The sequence below is a fragment of the Lonchura striata genome, chromosome 2 (assembly GCF_050655825.1).
Source record: "Lonchura striata isolate lonStrDom1 chromosome 2, ASM5065582v1, whole genome shotgun sequence".
In the NCBI taxonomy this organism is placed as follows: Eukaryota; Metazoa; Chordata; class Aves; order Passeriformes; family Estrildidae; genus Lonchura; species Lonchura striata.
In genome coordinates, this window is record NC_140704.1 from 136596391 (window position 1) to 136612473 (window position 16083).

A 16083-nucleotide genomic window follows, 5' to 3' on the forward strand; every position below is an offset into this window, starting at 1 on the left:
AGTAACCAAGCACTTCAAAAGTGAATATAGAGTAGAACTCACTACAATGAAGTTCAAGAATTTTATTCTAATCTAATTGCCTTGAGATTTTTCAGAACAAGCTACTTTTCCTTCAAACCAATTCTGTTAAAAGGAGGGGTTGCCTGGCCCATTTCTTTCAGGATTCTCTGCTAACTGTAAAATGTGGGCTAAATGTCTTCTGCATGTCAATTTTTTAGCTACAAAATTCAGATTTTTAATAACCAACTATCTTTAGTGTATGCTGTTAGCTAAAAAGTATAAATGGCTTAATAAATAAAAACTATTGTTTCTTCAGTATGACTTGGTATTTTGTCTGTAATTTCTTTATTAAAAAACTGTAACAAGATACTTAAAAAAAGGCTAGATACAAAAGAAGTTAAGCAGCTCACGAACATTAAAGTTTTCCAAAAAATGTATCTTCAATAATCATGATCTTATAAACATTTTACAGTTACCAGAAAGTGCCCAGGCTGAGTTTACATAGTTAGATAATGTAGTACAAGTGTTGGGTTAGAACTGGTAGTGGAACAATCTCCTGACTGTCTGTTCACTGTAACAAGGATACAAAAATGTTGATTGTGAACTATGAAATACTGTGCATTGGCCTCATCAAATATGTACAGGGAAAAAAAAAAACACTAAAGGTACAGATTACATGCAAAATATTAGTGATGGTATCTGATGTGCCAGAGTTCAATGCAATAGAACAAAAATTGTAATGGAAGTGATTTCATAAGTGAACAATCCCAACTTAGGGATCTGAGCTGTCAGGAACTTTTTACAAGTTCAATATACATGATACACAATTGCAGCCAACCACAAATTAAACACCATAAAAAAAAAGTTAAAAACACAGAACATACTTAATTTTTTATTTTGAAATTCCCTACTCCCTCTATACAAGAACCTTTGCTGAAACACTTTCCACAAAGGCAGCAGTGAATTTTCAGAACATTTTACATATTTTCCCTCAGCAAAAAGATAAATCACAGTGTAAATTATATTGTTCTGCTGTCATCTTTGGCTGGGGCTAGGCAAAGGAATTATTGACTAGCAAACTGTTGCAATCAGATATTGCTAGTGCTCCTTAGGCCTTTATGTTACAAATTTAGTACAGGAATGTTTGCATTTAAATCTTTGAAGTACCACCAGGGGTATGACAGCATTAACTTTCATAAACTTTTATAGACAAATGGAAAAATCTACAAAACTTAGCTAGTAATATTACACAGCAATACACACTTTTTATACTCTACACAAAACCAAAATTCTTGGTCTTAATGGCGAGTAACAATTTTTGTTTCAAAATCTGCTTAGAGGAATAGAGTGGGACATAAAGGCGAGAAATGCAAGTGTTTGCTGTTGGAAGATGTTGGTCATCTGGTGGCCTTATTGTGATGGATGGCATAGGCTGGAACCCCTCCTCACTGGCGGGCAATGATGGACTTGAGGTCCAAAAGTAAACCTGAGAAAAGAAGATAGCATTTAAAATTAAGATTCATACTGGCTACTAATTGTGTAGGGATAGGTTAAAAAATTACTGCACAGTCACAGCAAGATTGATCATACTATGTTCTCTTCAATATGCCAAACTAAACTCCACAGTCATTCTACTTCCTTCTGTAGCAATTTTTTCACTGCCTTTTGTCAACAGCTCATTCACAAAACTGATAAAAACAGCACTCAAAATTATCCTGTATCAACAAACCCTCAGTAAATGGCATGTCCACAAATCCATCTGGGAAGGTGATGACTGCCATCAATACCAATTGAATCAGGAATCACAAACCAGTCAGAGACTACAGAATGTAGTACTGGTACAGACAAAAGGCAGCAACAGACAATATTTGGTCTATTAGCTCAAGTGTGAAATATGGGGTCACCACCAAGGTGTAAGCATAGACACTCCTTGAAAAATGTGCTCTAGGGTTTCCACTTTTCAGTGTACTCTGTTTCCTTTTAGTAGACTATAAGCGAGAGATAGTACCTTAAAGAGTAGGAAGCTAAAAACAAACCATTTTAAGAAGTATACAACTAATAAAATTTACAGGCAAGTTTTTAAAAGTGAAATCTCCTGAACAGTATCTTATTCTTTTATGTTCCTCATCAGCTTCTCACTCCTAAAGGGCTTTGAGAAGGACATGGTATCATTACTGACATCTTAGAGAGAGGACACACATAATTGTCCTCAGCATACAGAGAAGTCGGGTGAGTAGATGATCCATGAAGAGAACATGACCTCAAAACCCTACCAGCCCACAACACAGTTAAGTAACCACAGTTACTCATCTTGCTCTGCAACTGTCTGGAATGAAACTGTGCTTCTGTAAGAGACCTATGAACAGGGAGAAGGACACACCACACTTACTTTCGGTTATACAAAGATCTAGGATTCACACCTGTTGTTTCCAGAACCATGTCTTACCCAACCCTACTACTCTACTCTGCTACTTTAACCCTTAATAAAGTCTCTGTAGATAGACACAGTTAAGAACAGTATTGACACCAGTTATTCCAATTCTTCTGCATGTTTCCAATGGGAATGGACAACTTACCAGATCTTGTCTTTCCGTCATACTCATCTTCTCAACTATGGACCAAAACCAACGCTTGAATTGCAAAAGCTTCTCAGCATTTTCTCCTGTGTGAAATAATAAGGTACACAATTCAGCTGCTACACTGGACAATAACATTAAGAGACCTGTTCTACATGTGCTGCAAGTTGGATCTCAGCTACAATTACTTTAATAAAGTCCTGATATTGGAGACTAGTAATTTCAAAACTAATAGCTTTGAATGCAAGGCCAACACTTACATAACTCAGTATCACTCCCACTCTTCCCTCCTTACCAAAGAGCCCAACTGCATCTAAAGGCAGTTTAAAAATTATGTTAAGAAGCATTAAACTTGCATCCATCACATGTACAGTTCTTGAGAATTTTCACAAGAAAAATATACTAGCAGTAATACAATCTGTATACTTAATATCTAGTAAGAGCGAAGTTGGAAAACATGCTTTCTCTACCCTCACTTACCTGAAGGTAAATATTTTCTAAAGAATGTAAAAAATATCCCAAGTAATAACTTTATTACAGCTTTCAGTGCTTATTAACTAATGTCAGATTTAATAGTTCAAGTTTAATGCTAGTAACTACTCCACACAGAAAAAACAGTTAAGTTATACCTGCAACTCTGTTTATGACTAAGTTATTTCATACCTGATTCATCATTGAAAGAGGTAAAGCTGATTAGCATTTGCACATTTACTTCACCACAGCCATTTACCAGAAGTCTGAAATCTTCTGCTGTCAAATCTTCTAATGAATTCTTTGGAAGTACATCCAAGAGTCCCTTCCTCATTGCCTTAAGTGAAAAGCACAAAATCCACATTGTAACCCTGTAACTTTTAAGATTCACTTTAAATACATTACTCAAAAGTTTAATGTGAAATTCCTTTTAACTCAAGATTCATTATTCTCCGAGATGTTCTTTTCTTTTAAAGCTCTATCATCTGAGATGCAAATCTTCTGAAACAAAGAACTGCACTAATTTTTAAACCCTACCTGCTAGAGCAAAAGAAAGCAGTACTGGTTTGAGCTATTATTTCACCAGGAGCAGAAGCACATTAACTCTTTTAATGCTAAAATGTTCAGGTATTTTGCTAAGCTGTGCTGAATTTGATGAGAATTTAAAAAAAAAAAAACACATCTTGCATGTTACTTTTATTTTGCTTCCTCAGACACATGCTAACTCTGCTTCAAAAATATTACGCACACACACAATATAGTCTATATAAATAAGTAATATCCTGGAAAGATAGGAAATTCCATATTCAAAAATGGAATACTATTAATCAATTTGCTTTAGAACATTTCAAAATGAATACAAATGTAAGAGATTTCAATGCTTAAAATAAACAAGAGTCAAACTATTAATATATGCAGACATGGAGCTCAAGTATCTTAATTCCAGGAACATGTTCTTTCTGTGAGAATTTGGACCACAGCTGCACAGAGGTAATCTGGCCTGCTCCCCTATCTCACATGTGCAGCAGGAAACCACAATGAGCACAAACAACAAAGTTTAGATGTAGCATCATATGACAGACTGGCCTTCATTAACTGTCTAGAAAAATATATTATTCTGTAAGTGTTATTTCACAAGGCTCAAAAAAAGCAAAAAAAAAAAATTAATATGGTTTTCTAGTAAACTTTTTCTTGCCAGGCTAGTGTAAATGGTTTTTTAAATTATTTTTCCTTATAACAAGGATGCAAAAAAATCAAAGGTAATAAATAGTTAAGAACAAAGAAGCTGCCAAATACAAAGCCAAAATTCCAAGAGAATTTGTGCCATTTGAGCTCAAGAAATGAACATATATATTTAACAAATGAGACCCACTATAAAAGAAATTATCTTTCATTCTATAAAATAAATTACTCAAAGTATTCAGTCTTTACAATACTGCATAAACAGCTATACAGTTACAAAAAAATTAAATACTTTAAATCAAGCTGTCAAGACTTTAAAGAAAACTGATTAGCAACACCACAATGAGGAGAATAATTAACTGATGGAAATACTAAAGATTTTTTTTTTCTTTTTAAAAAAAACACTGATGACTTACATGTAGAGGCTGCTCTGCTACTACCAACATTCGGTGTTCTGCATATTTCCGGACATACTCATATACATTCTGAGGAGTGACTGGTATATTTACACCATTGGAAATAAGTTCAACCTATGGCAAAGAAATAAGGAGCATTTAAAAAGGGGAAGGAGAAAAGGGATATAAAGGAAATGAGATTATTACAACCACCACAGTATGCTGCAGAGTGATTTATTGTTTAATATACCTCCAAACCCAAGCAAAATTCACTACTACAGGTTAGTTTTAAGGATTCTCTAGGATTGACTACCGTTGCCAGGGTCTATGGTAGGCTCTGTATTTTTAAAGAAAAAAATCCAGGCTTCAATATCTAAGAACACTGCACTGAATCCAAGAAGAGTAAAATGTTTTATCTGCCATCTGAGAAGAGCATGGATTATGTGCACACTACACCCCGCATAAGCAGTCGAACTCTGAAACTACAGAGCCCCAGAGTTAGCTGTGCTTACCTGCCCTCCACCCTCCTCCTTACACAGGTCTATTGCAAAGGCTAAATCCATTGCTGCAAACACTGCATCAGCATCTGTACTCTGGGAAGCGAGAATAAGTTGCCGAAGGCTTTCATACATAACTGGATCGAAAAAAGCAAAATCATGCCAGTTCACCTATAAAAAAAAAGAAGTTTGAAATATAAGAGGTGTTTAAGAATGCATTCAAAATTATGCAATCTGTGCCAGATCTATGCACTAGCAAACAAAGGATACAAACACACAGAAATAAATGCAGTTAAACTCCTACTTTCGGTCTATTTCAGCAGGTACATTGGAATCCTGGAAGGAATACATATTCAACAAGAAACACCTTAAGATAATATTTAGAAGGCAATCACTCTTGGAGGACACCAGGGGGTATTTAAAGGCCATTTCTCCCATTAACTCTTTTTCATTAAAGATTATACTATGTTGGGTAACTTACTATGTGATCAAACATGAATTTAAGTAACAAACCTTGGTTTAAATTTGCTGGATTAGACAGGACTTAGAATGCCATTGACTAATGCTTCAAAAGTGCAGTACATTATTAGCTTTTACTGGGCCAGGGTAGCAATTTTGGTCAAAAGTTTATGTAATTATTGCTCTGAATTAAATTATGCCTACACCTGACACAACATTTTAATTACAAATTAATTCCATGAGCTCTCTCAAATATCCAGAAAAATGCTTTTCTGTAAGCTATTGCCTAGTATTGTCTAACACCATTGTTTCTGAATCTCAGGAAGAAAAAAAAGCAGAGACAGTATGTTTCTGAAGAGAGTTGAAGGCTAACCTATTACAAATCATTACATCTTAGTCAAATACCTGACTTCTAGTACATCTACTCTGTTCAAAATCTAGGAAACAAAAAAATTAAGTTCTCAAATTAAAGTTCTCAAATTAAAGACCTCCATACAGTTCTGAGTATCAACTCGGCTAGTTAATATATATGTGGTTAAGGGAAAAGCCCAGTTTTATGTATGAGGTTTTAAGTAATTATATAAAATTAAAATTTTTATGATTCGACTTACCTTTCTGCCAAGTAGAACTTTGATTACATGTCTATTTAACGTGATGGGACATAGTTCATTCTGCAACAAGCACAATCCTAGGATTCTAAAAAAATATGTTTGGAGTTGGTTTTGGTACAGCAGAAATTATACTAGAGATCTTTCTCAGACTCACATTTAAGAGTTCCAATATTCTAAAAATTAAGCTGGAGCCAGATTTCCAAATGTATTGGTCACAAATGAAAATCATGGGCACATATAATTTAGAAAAAGAAGGATAAAAAATTAAAATTTAACAGGAAAAGAAACCTCAAGTTGACATACACAAATTCCCCCCTACTTATTCAGTGTGGGCGATAGACACGATTAAAAAAAAATGTTTTTTCCAACTTGGATCATTGGTACTCTCCCTGGTGTTGTGTATGATTGTCATTTATATTTTTTCAGACTAAAAATTTAATGGTAGCATACCTGCCAATGTTTCGGAAACAATTCAGCCTTGCTTCTGTGTTTTTACCAGGTCTTGGTGTATAAAATCCTCGTTTTCCAGGTTGGTAGAAAAGTGGTGCATTATCATCCCCATCATCTGTATCATCCAATTCCATATCTACTACACTGCGGCTGGATCCATGTCGCTTTCTGTTTTCCTGTTTTGAAACAACACACTTCATTCTAGTTACCAACACATATCACGCTATTTGCTAGTAGACCTAAAGATTCAGGTTGCATTGGTTAAAAATTCCTGTGATATTTCCTGATGATGACATTTTATAGTTTTGACTGATTACTGTTAATCCTTTCTAAACAAAATTATTAAACAGAACTTTGTCTTGCATTATAAAGCTTCCAATTGCTTCTGGTTTAAAAATTAACTGATAAAATTTAATCTTACATAAATTTTGTGCAACAGGCCATTACCTGCACTTTATCTGAAGAGTCTAGCAATCCAAGATCCAATATACTGTCAGCACCATTCTCCCTTGAGAAGGGAATAAAAAGGCAGATTTAATTTCACCATCACAGACGCAAAGAATGACAGAATGGTTTGGGTTAGAAAGGAACCTTGAAGATCACCTAGTTCCAGCCCCTTGCTGTGGGCAGGGACACTTTCCTCTAGAACAAATTGCTCAGAGCCCCACCCCAGCCTTCAACACCTCCAGGGATCTACAGCTTCTCTAGGTAACCTGTTGCAGTGCTTCCGTATCCTCAAAGTAAAGACCTTCTTCTTGTAATCTAATCTAAATCTGCTCTCTTTCAGTTTGAAGCCATTCCTCTTGAATTGCCACTACATGCTCTTGTATGAAGTCCCTCGCCATCTTTTTGTCAGTTTCCTTCAAGGACTGGAAGGTTACAAATAGGTCATCCATAAGCTTTCTCTTTTCCATGCTGAACAACCCCAGTTCTCTCAACCTTTCTTCATAAGATAGGTACTCTATTCTTCTGATCATCTTGGTGACTTCTCAGGACTTGCTCTAACAGGTCCATGTCCTTCCTGTGCTGGGGACCCCTGAGCTGGATGCAGCACTGCAGGTGAGGTCTCACCAGAGGGGCAGAATCCTCTCCCTCAACCTGCTAGCCACGCTGTTTTTGATGCAGCCCTGAACACATCTGGCACATTGCATGGCCAGCTCATGTCCAGTTTCTCATCCACCAGCACCCATCAAGTCCTTCTCAGCAGGACTGCTCTCAATAAGGAACTGTCAAATTCTGAAACTGGTTAGAATAGATTAAACCAAAGCCAAAAGGTCACTTGTCCAAAGAAAAATATCTAGACTATCAAGAAACAAGCTGCATGTATTGATGTAGATGCACGTTAGATGTAGAACAGTACAAGTGCTTTGGCCACAAAATCAGTTCTCACTTTTGATACTTTACCTGCCATGTGCAATAATGAGTTCCATTGCTTCATCAACTCTTGCTCTAAGGGAATCTTCACTAGCTAGTAACAGAAGCAGCTGAGCAGGAGACAATTCCAACAACATTCCTGTGATTTTGCTTGCAAATGCCTGGGGATAAAGGAGTGATAGGTCTTACTATTCTCCTCCAGTTCTCACGTTTTCAAATACGACCTTATGAAAGTTTTGGTATTTTAAATAGAGAATGCATTACAAGATACGTCCTAAGCTAAAAAAACAAATTAGAGAAAAAAATCTTAACGAAATAAAAAAGAAAATCAGTCTTTCATATTTGAATACTATCAATTATGTTTCAATTATTTCAATTATGGATAAGGAATTCAATTTTTATATTACATAATGACAAGAACAATCATTAGGTGTATTAAGGAAGTCTTACTGGTTGCATTGCTTGCACTCGAGGGTAGAGCCGTTCTCCAAGGGCTTGTCTGTGTGCTGGGAGAGGGTCAGGGTCATCACTAGGATTTCCTTCTGATGCTGGTCTAAAAGGCCGTGTGTCAATGGACAATTGTCTTCTGAAGTCCCTTAAGATAATCAGAGCAGTTTGTACTCATTTCAGAGGAAAAATCCTCTGGGAAAAATATTATTTGCACACTGACTGATATTAGCATTAGCTTTACTGCTGGAATAGTAGTGTTGCTCATAGCTGCTTGGAGAGAATGAATCAGAAAGAGAAAATCAAAATAAACCAGAGATTTTAGTATTACTTGTGTTTTGGATACAGCCGTCAGACATGCCACCAATGGCACTGTTGTTTCTAAACTACCTCACAATTTTATTCTAGTACACAAGTTTTTGTTACTGTTTTAGCAGAAGAAACTGATGGCCTGTGGTGGAGACATAACCAATTAATGATAAAATAAGCATAATAATTATTTAAAGAATTAAAAGTAGAGACCGAATTTCAAAAAATTACCCTGCAAATCACTCCTGAGACTTCTTTAACTGGAGGAAGTAAAAGTATCTTTCCTGAAAATATTCAAGGCAATTACTCTATTTGACAAAATATCTTCATCAGGATAAAGATAACCACTTACCTATCCCTATCTCTCCGAGAACCAGTTCGCAAGCCACTACTTCTCCGCATTTCTCTCTCTCGCTCCCTTTCCCGATCTCTCTCTCCCCTATTTCGCAATCTCTGCATGAGACCTGAAGGGCAAAAAACCTCATAAACTTAAACATCTTTATATTTCTCTCTCCTACCTAAGTTTCAGTGTAAGGAAGACTAAGGTTTGGAAGAGTTTGAAAGACATCAATGAGACAGAACCATTTCACTTGAAACAGTGATTGGGTTCAGCCAAACTTAAGAAAGGACCTGAAGTATTTGTACTAACTCAAAAATCATAAAATACTTTAAGAGTTTATATATACTTTCAAAACCATTATAATGTGTTTGTGGCAAGTCAGATGGAACAGTGGCAGTAAAATGTATAAGCTCTTAGTAGCTAAAATCTTGACAATTATTACCTGCTGGAGAGAAGAATGCTCAAAAAATCTGAGCACATCTAAAGCAGACTCCTGTTGCTATAAAAACAAGAAGTTCCTGTTTCTGAAAGCAGGGACAGAAAAAGCCATTTCCTTGCTCCAGAGAACTAATGCATCATTTTTATGGATTCTGAGCTAACAAGAGGTATCTCTGCACAAGGCCAAGTATTTCTATGTAAATAAAGCACACAAAGTTTTTATTAATATTTTCTGTAGATTAACTGCTGTGCATCACTTACTTGTATGGGTACCCTTGTTGGCATTCTGAATGCAATCTAGATTTGGCAGTTTCTCATTTGACAGAAAAGCCTGTGCAATAGCAGTATAAAAGCTTCGTGCTACACCGCTGCCTTCTCCGGGCTCATCCTTAAAAGTAACTTTCACTCTGTGTACAGCCATCGGAGTGGTAGCACACCTGCGACCAAAGTGATTGTTGAGCTGCCTCATGGTCTGCTGAATTAGAAGATCTCTGTCTCGATCAACCTAGTAAAGAAACAAAAAAAAATTCTTTCTTTACCAATTATCATTCTAAGAGACTTTCAGCTTCACTACAGATTTCTGGACACTACTGCACAGATTCAAAAAAAATAACAATGAGACTGGGAAAACTACATAACTCAAAAAGTATGATTTAAGACACCTGCTTGCAGACTCTGAAATACTTTTCCTATCAAGTTACTGTAATAATTCAACTTTTAATGAAAGTTTATTCAAAGAGAAACTAACATTTTTTACCTCCAATGTTAAATCCCTTGATTGCTGGTTTCTAAGTTTTTCCATCTCCCTGCGGAATTTCGATTCCTTTACTTCAAAGCCACCTAATTCAGTCAAGATCTAAAAATAATTAAAAAAAAACAAGGACAAACCCCAAAATCAGAATGATTAGAGTCACAATAGAGTTGTAAGAGGAACTGTCCTGACACTGAGAAATACATACCGATCCAGGCTCTGCTCCAACATCTTCCATGAATACTCTACCAAATAACTCCAGAGAAAGGCGCCAACGTCCCAGCAACATGTCATGAGAAATAACCATGCCCATGAAGCTACACTGTGGCCTGAAAGAAAGAAGAAAAAATGACAAATATGTCAATCAAGTTACATTTCAGACATATTTTGTGTACTTCAGCTTTTCCTACCTTCTGCCTTCAACTAAGTTTTTTATTCCTGATAAACAATAACACAGTACATTAAGTCTGTGGACAAAAGCACATGAAGCTCCTTAGTTTCAGCAAAAACACAAGTCTTGCTTCCAAAGGGTAATTACCCCAAAAGCATATAACTTTTGGTGCTATGTGGAATGCACTGTTACTGATCTCCCATCAACCAAGACTTCAATTTATTTTAAAATAGCTGTAATTTGAAAGGAGGGCAGTTCAGTCTGTAACTGCATTAAGTGTGGGCAGCACCACCAGACACAGACAGCAAGCTGTCAATTCCAACTGCTCAGCCTGTCTACCCAGGACATCAGGTCTGCAGCAGGAAACCAGGGAGTAAAGGAATTTGTCTGCAGTTTGCACAGACCTCTTTGAAGACTGTTCAACTATTCACTTTAGAAGCTACCAATCACAAACTACAAATGCAAACTAAATTAAGCTACCAGTTTTATTTAATTTCAAAAAGACTTTCTGGAGTCCCAAACAGCAACTTATCAGAGCAGTAATATTTCAAAATGTAATTTTTAACTCAGCTACCTGAAAGATGTGAGGGGTGGCCCTTCACTTTCTGTCAATCCTATCTCTGCCAACAAGCTGCTTTTCAATTGTGCTGCAAGATCATGAGCTGAAGGCCCCGGTTTTGAACTCTCAGATTCTTCTGTAGGCACATTTTGTTCTTCCCCTTCCTTCTTCTGCCGATTTTGCATGCTCATAACATTTTTTAAGTTGGCTGCATAAGACATTTTAGTTGGAAGAACCTAAAGGAGAAGTAAAATTTAACTGAACTTTCAAAGCAGACCAGAAGGCTTTTTCAGCACATATATTCATAGGTGTATATTTTAAATCATACAAAAGTGAACACTGTAACTGACCTGCTAAAACACAGTGACCTCAAAAATTTCAATAAATACAGAAAAAAAACCTTATTTTCCCCACAGTATGTTTGCATTTAATATGCTTGCTAATTAATGTTCAGTCTGAAAGCAAGTCAAATCTACTGGACAGACAATAGGAAGATTTAAATATTTTTATCAAAACTAATTATATAATTAGCATTCCAAAATCAAGTCACAAATGTAATGCTGCATTTAGAAATATTATCTGAAAGCTGCTGTAAGTCAATAATCACCAAGTTTCTACATTAAGCATACTTTTCATAAATATTTCAAGATTTTACAGGCACTGGGCTTTTAAATTATCATTCTGAAAGCTACATAAAATTCTCTCTGAAAACATTAAAGTGTCTTTTTGAGGAATGATGGTTCTAGTTTAAATTACCATATTGTTTAAAATAATAAAGCTTTACATTTACCTCAAGGCAGTTTCTGTCCACTGTAACTTCCACTAAGCACTTGCCACTGTTGGCAGAAGATGAGTACAGACCCTGACTGGGTCGGCCAAACAGATCCTCTTTGCGAGCATTTGGCTGAAAAGCAACAAAAGTGTTCTGGGTCAATAACAGACTTCGGTGAGGAACAAAAAAGCAAACTGCAATTTTCTTCCAAAACCCCATCTCTGATGTCACCTGTAATAGATGTGGCTGGTCTGCCAAGGGGATGGCCTCTGCCAGAGGAACCTCAAAAGGATTGGGTGGGATGCAGCCAAGGAATGTCATAGAGTCTGACCGTCTGAAAAATGGATGGTTTTGGCCAGTCTCTGCTGGGAGGGCATCATCATCTTTGTCATTGAGTGTAGCACCTAAATATCAGAGATTTCAAATCAATTTTCACAGTCATAAAAGCAAAGGTTATAAAATGCCAAAAATTAATATCCTTCCCTATTAGCTACCTGACTAGAGAAAATTCTCTGTAAATTTAGTACTTCTACAGGATGCTTCTGCAAATGTTGTATCTTTTTTAATTCACTTAGTTAGTTTTTATCCTTTCTACTGTACCTAGCTTTACTGAACAGACACTCCTACACTGTATGTAGGAATATATATTCTACCAATTTCAGCACAGTTTCGTCAGATCAAAAAAAATCAGTCTAACTGTGATTCAAATTTTAATGTAGAATGGTGGGTAAGGGCAGAAATGCTGCAGTTTAGTGAGAAAGGAGATGAAAAGATGGCCCTGAAATGAGAGACCATGAAATAGGCAATGGTAGAAGATAATTGGTAAAGTAATAATGCTAAGAAAAATCTTACTAAAACCCAACTTTACATATACAAGCAGCAAAATTTATTCAAAGTCTCAGCTAGTAAAAGGGAAAAAGCACTAATAAAGTCTAGCTTTTTGGTATGAAAGGTCAATTTTTGTATACTAACTTTGATTGGTATCATCATCATTTTCATGTTCTGAATCTTCGTTGTCAAGACCCAGTTCCAAAAGCTCACGAGTCCTTAATAAAAAACACCCAAAACAACAACAAAAGAAAATAAAAAAGAGTCAATCATCTTGAAGAAATTATTAGGCAAAATATCTGTATCTGTAGCATAGTCATGAAGTGTTCTTAAGAGTTATACATAACAAAAACAAAACTAAAACTGAAATACCATAGAGAACTTCTCATTACATACTCACTACATCACTCACATGATTACCCTTAGAGCCATTTGGCCACTTAACAATTCTGATCTTTAAAGTTACAGCTTTGGGCAGTGATACTTGGTTTTAAACACTGTATCAATATAAAATCCTAGGAACCCTGTATTAGTGGAAGAAATATGCAAGTAAATACTATTTCAAAATTTGAAAATAATCTCACTGATATAATATCAGAAGGTAAATCTGCAAGCTGCACATTAAAAAACTTGATTTCACTGTATTATACTAGTGTTCTGTCAAGAACTTTGATTAGTATTCTGGCAGTTTATGCATTGTGAAATGTGTTCTGAAACTAGATGAAGACTGATAAAATTCATTTTACTCAGAGTACTAATATGTCATCTAACAGAAGCAACTGTTTGAACCACTCACTTTTAATTGAAAAGGTCTAGGCCTTCACAGTTTTAAAAGCATTTCATATAAATTTCCCAATTCTTTAATGAACAGTTATTTGACAGATTTCAGCACATTATTTTTTTTTTTTTTTGAAAAGCAGCTTCTGTAAGTATATTATTACCTGGAAAAGAGTTAAAGCTGTGCCTGTAACTACTCAAATCAGTACAAAATGTTGATTACTGTAGTATATCATTCTTACCTGTGAGGAAACTACTGTTGATAACACCCCCCTCAGTACACCTTTGAGGTCATAACAAACCTTACATTACCAAAATAAACAGAACACAGTATTGCAAGTGAAGTACAGTCCAATATATATCTAAAATACTAATATCTTATATTTTACAGTTTGCATTTGTAGAGAACATAAAGTTAAGCTTGATCTGCAGTATTGAAAACTACGAGCAGAAAGCAGCAAAGATCTGCATTTAACTGTTGACTAGGACTGCTTGGGTACATTACCTAAAAATCTAGTAAGAAATGAGAATAGATGGCGTAGACTACCAACAGGTGGACATTTCTATTAGCATTAATTGGCATTTGAAATAATAAAAAAAAAAATCTTAAAACATCTTAAAAATTAATAACTGCACCTTGGAAAATGCCATAGTTGAAACAGCAGTTTTTCAACTTAAGGACATTTTCAGCTACTGATTTCCCTACTCTGTTTTAAATATCAGGTGAGTCTCACCGCATATAACCAAATGGAAAACAAAATCACAAAGCTCATTATAACAGACAATGACATTTTCTCCAATGTCATCTCTAACATGTTTGACAGTAAGTTGCTATCATGTCAAATGCATGTCTCACGTCATTAACTGAGAAATTGTCCTGAGTATGTCTTTTAGAGGCACTGCTACAGAGTTAAAAATCCAACTCAAGTTTCAACAGTATGAAAACATTTTACAGCATAAAAAGAAGTGAACAGGGTACTGCAACAGGCTTATCAAACACAGGTACATTATATACCATTGTAGAAATTATTTTTATAATATATATGTTACTACATACATTTATAATATGTATGTTACTACACACACCCACACACAGACATACAGACTAATGCATCTATTTATATAAAAGTTGCTGAGGAACAATACCAATGACTGAAACAAAAAGGCTTATGCCACTTTTACATAGGTTTTGTTTCTAGGAGTCATCCTCAGTACCTTTTCCTTTCCAGCTGAGGAGTATCCAATGTTGTCTGTTGATTCATTGCTTTAATCCAATAAATAAGGGCTTGAAAAACATATGCTACGTGCTTTAGTGAGCAGACATCTAGAACAGGAAGAACATCCGAGTGCTCATCGTTGTGAGAACGCATCAAGGACAGCGCGTAGTTCAGGAAATCACCGCGTGCTGACATCATTCCCTGACGGGCACTGAGCAAAGTAGCACGTCTGGTGAAGGAAAAGGATCAAATACAGAGAAATCACACAGCACAGGAGAACACACACTTTATTTATAAGCCCTGTATTTGAAATTTGGATGTAGAATCTCAATGAACTACATACAAAAATACTGATAACAAGCTAAAAGCATAGAACAAGCAGTTCAGATGCAATACATTGTAAACAGTTAATGCCCAAGATTAATCTAGTGTGTCAAAATAAACCAAATAGTAGCAACAACACAGAAAGCCAACGTAAATCAAAACAGCAACTACTTTCCAGTGCTGCAGAATTAGATTCCTAAGATGTCTGTGAATATGATTTGACTATAAAACTGGTAATTCATACTGCATGCAGTAATCAAACTATTTTCATACCTTCTTCCCTCAAGTGTTCTCAAGCTGGCTTCCTCACGGGCTGTCATCCTTTCCCTTCTAGCTGAGTTCTGAGAAGCATGGAGAGGATGATTTGGATGCCCAGGATCACCAGCAGAAGATAATGCGGAGCCATAACGCAGCTGAGCTTCAGTAGAGTCCATGATACTGACCATCCAATTCCAAGTAGGAATAAGCTTTTCTTCCACATAATTCTATAGAAAATGAGATTTAACTGGTTTTGCAAACAATAGAACTAGATGAAGAGAATGAAATCTTCCTGATTCCCCACAAAGAGGCTGTAAAATCATGCTCAAGAATTACCTATTATCAGTTTCTGAAAGCTCTGTTGAGATTGCTCATTTACAGTGGTGGTATGTAGCTCTCATTGCTTAACACTTTGATATCTATCAAGCATTCTCACCATATCTCTCTCTCTCTTTTGGGCATCTCTTCTACTTCTCCCCTTATGACCACTCAGCATCTCCCAGGTGTGCACAACTTGACAATTTGAGCTTAATTCCTGACTTTCTGTTAGCTTTAACAGCCCTCATCCTGCTGTGGAATTCATCAGCCAGATCTTTCACCATTCTTCACCCCTTGCAAATTACTCACTGAAGACAACAAAATTAAAACCTGCACAGA

General features: G+C 36.0%; 1 protein-coding gene across 13 annotated transcripts in view; it reads right to left on the reverse strand.

Moving 5' to 3' along the window:
- Positions 1-318: 318 nt before the first annotated feature.
- The window catches only part of UBR5 (ubiquitin protein ligase E3 component n-recognin 5), an 86078-nt gene continuing 70313 nt past the window's right edge, over positions 319-16083 (reverse strand). For 9 of the 13 annotated variants that reach the window (XM_085572430.1, XM_085572429.1, XM_085572428.1 and 6 more), the window contains 20 exons: positions 15442-15653; positions 14843-15073; positions 12995-13068; positions 12254-12426; positions 12041-12154; positions 11266-11486; positions 10509-10629; positions 10298-10405; positions 9811-10054; positions 9124-9235; positions 8466-8610; positions 8046-8176; positions 7089-7149; positions 6642-6817; positions 6192-6276; positions 5137-5292; positions 4646-4759; positions 3240-3384; positions 2577-2662; positions 319-1486 (listed from right to left, as the gene is read on the reverse strand). In XM_085572430.1, the coding sequence (XP_085428556.1) occupies positions 1274-1486; positions 2577-2662; positions 3240-3384; positions 4646-4759; positions 5137-5292; positions 6192-6276; positions 6642-6817; positions 7089-7149; positions 8046-8176; positions 8466-8610; positions 9124-9235; positions 9811-10054; positions 10298-10405; positions 10509-10629; positions 11266-11486; positions 12041-12154; positions 12254-12426; positions 12995-13068; positions 14843-15073; positions 15442-15653 (2922 nt within the window). In that variant the 3' untranslated portion in view covers positions 319-1273. Of the gene's footprint in view, positions 1487-2576; positions 2663-3239; positions 3385-4645; positions 4760-5136; positions 5293-6191; positions 6277-6641; positions 6818-7088; positions 7150-8045; positions 8177-8465; positions 8733-9123; positions 9236-9810; positions 10055-10297; positions 10406-10508; positions 10630-11265; positions 11487-12040; positions 12155-12253; positions 12427-12994; positions 13069-14842; positions 15074-15441; positions 15654-16083 lie in introns of those variants that run through there. The other 4 variants (XM_085572426.1, XM_021529445.4, XM_085572422.1 and 1 more) reach the window with 2 other exon arrangements.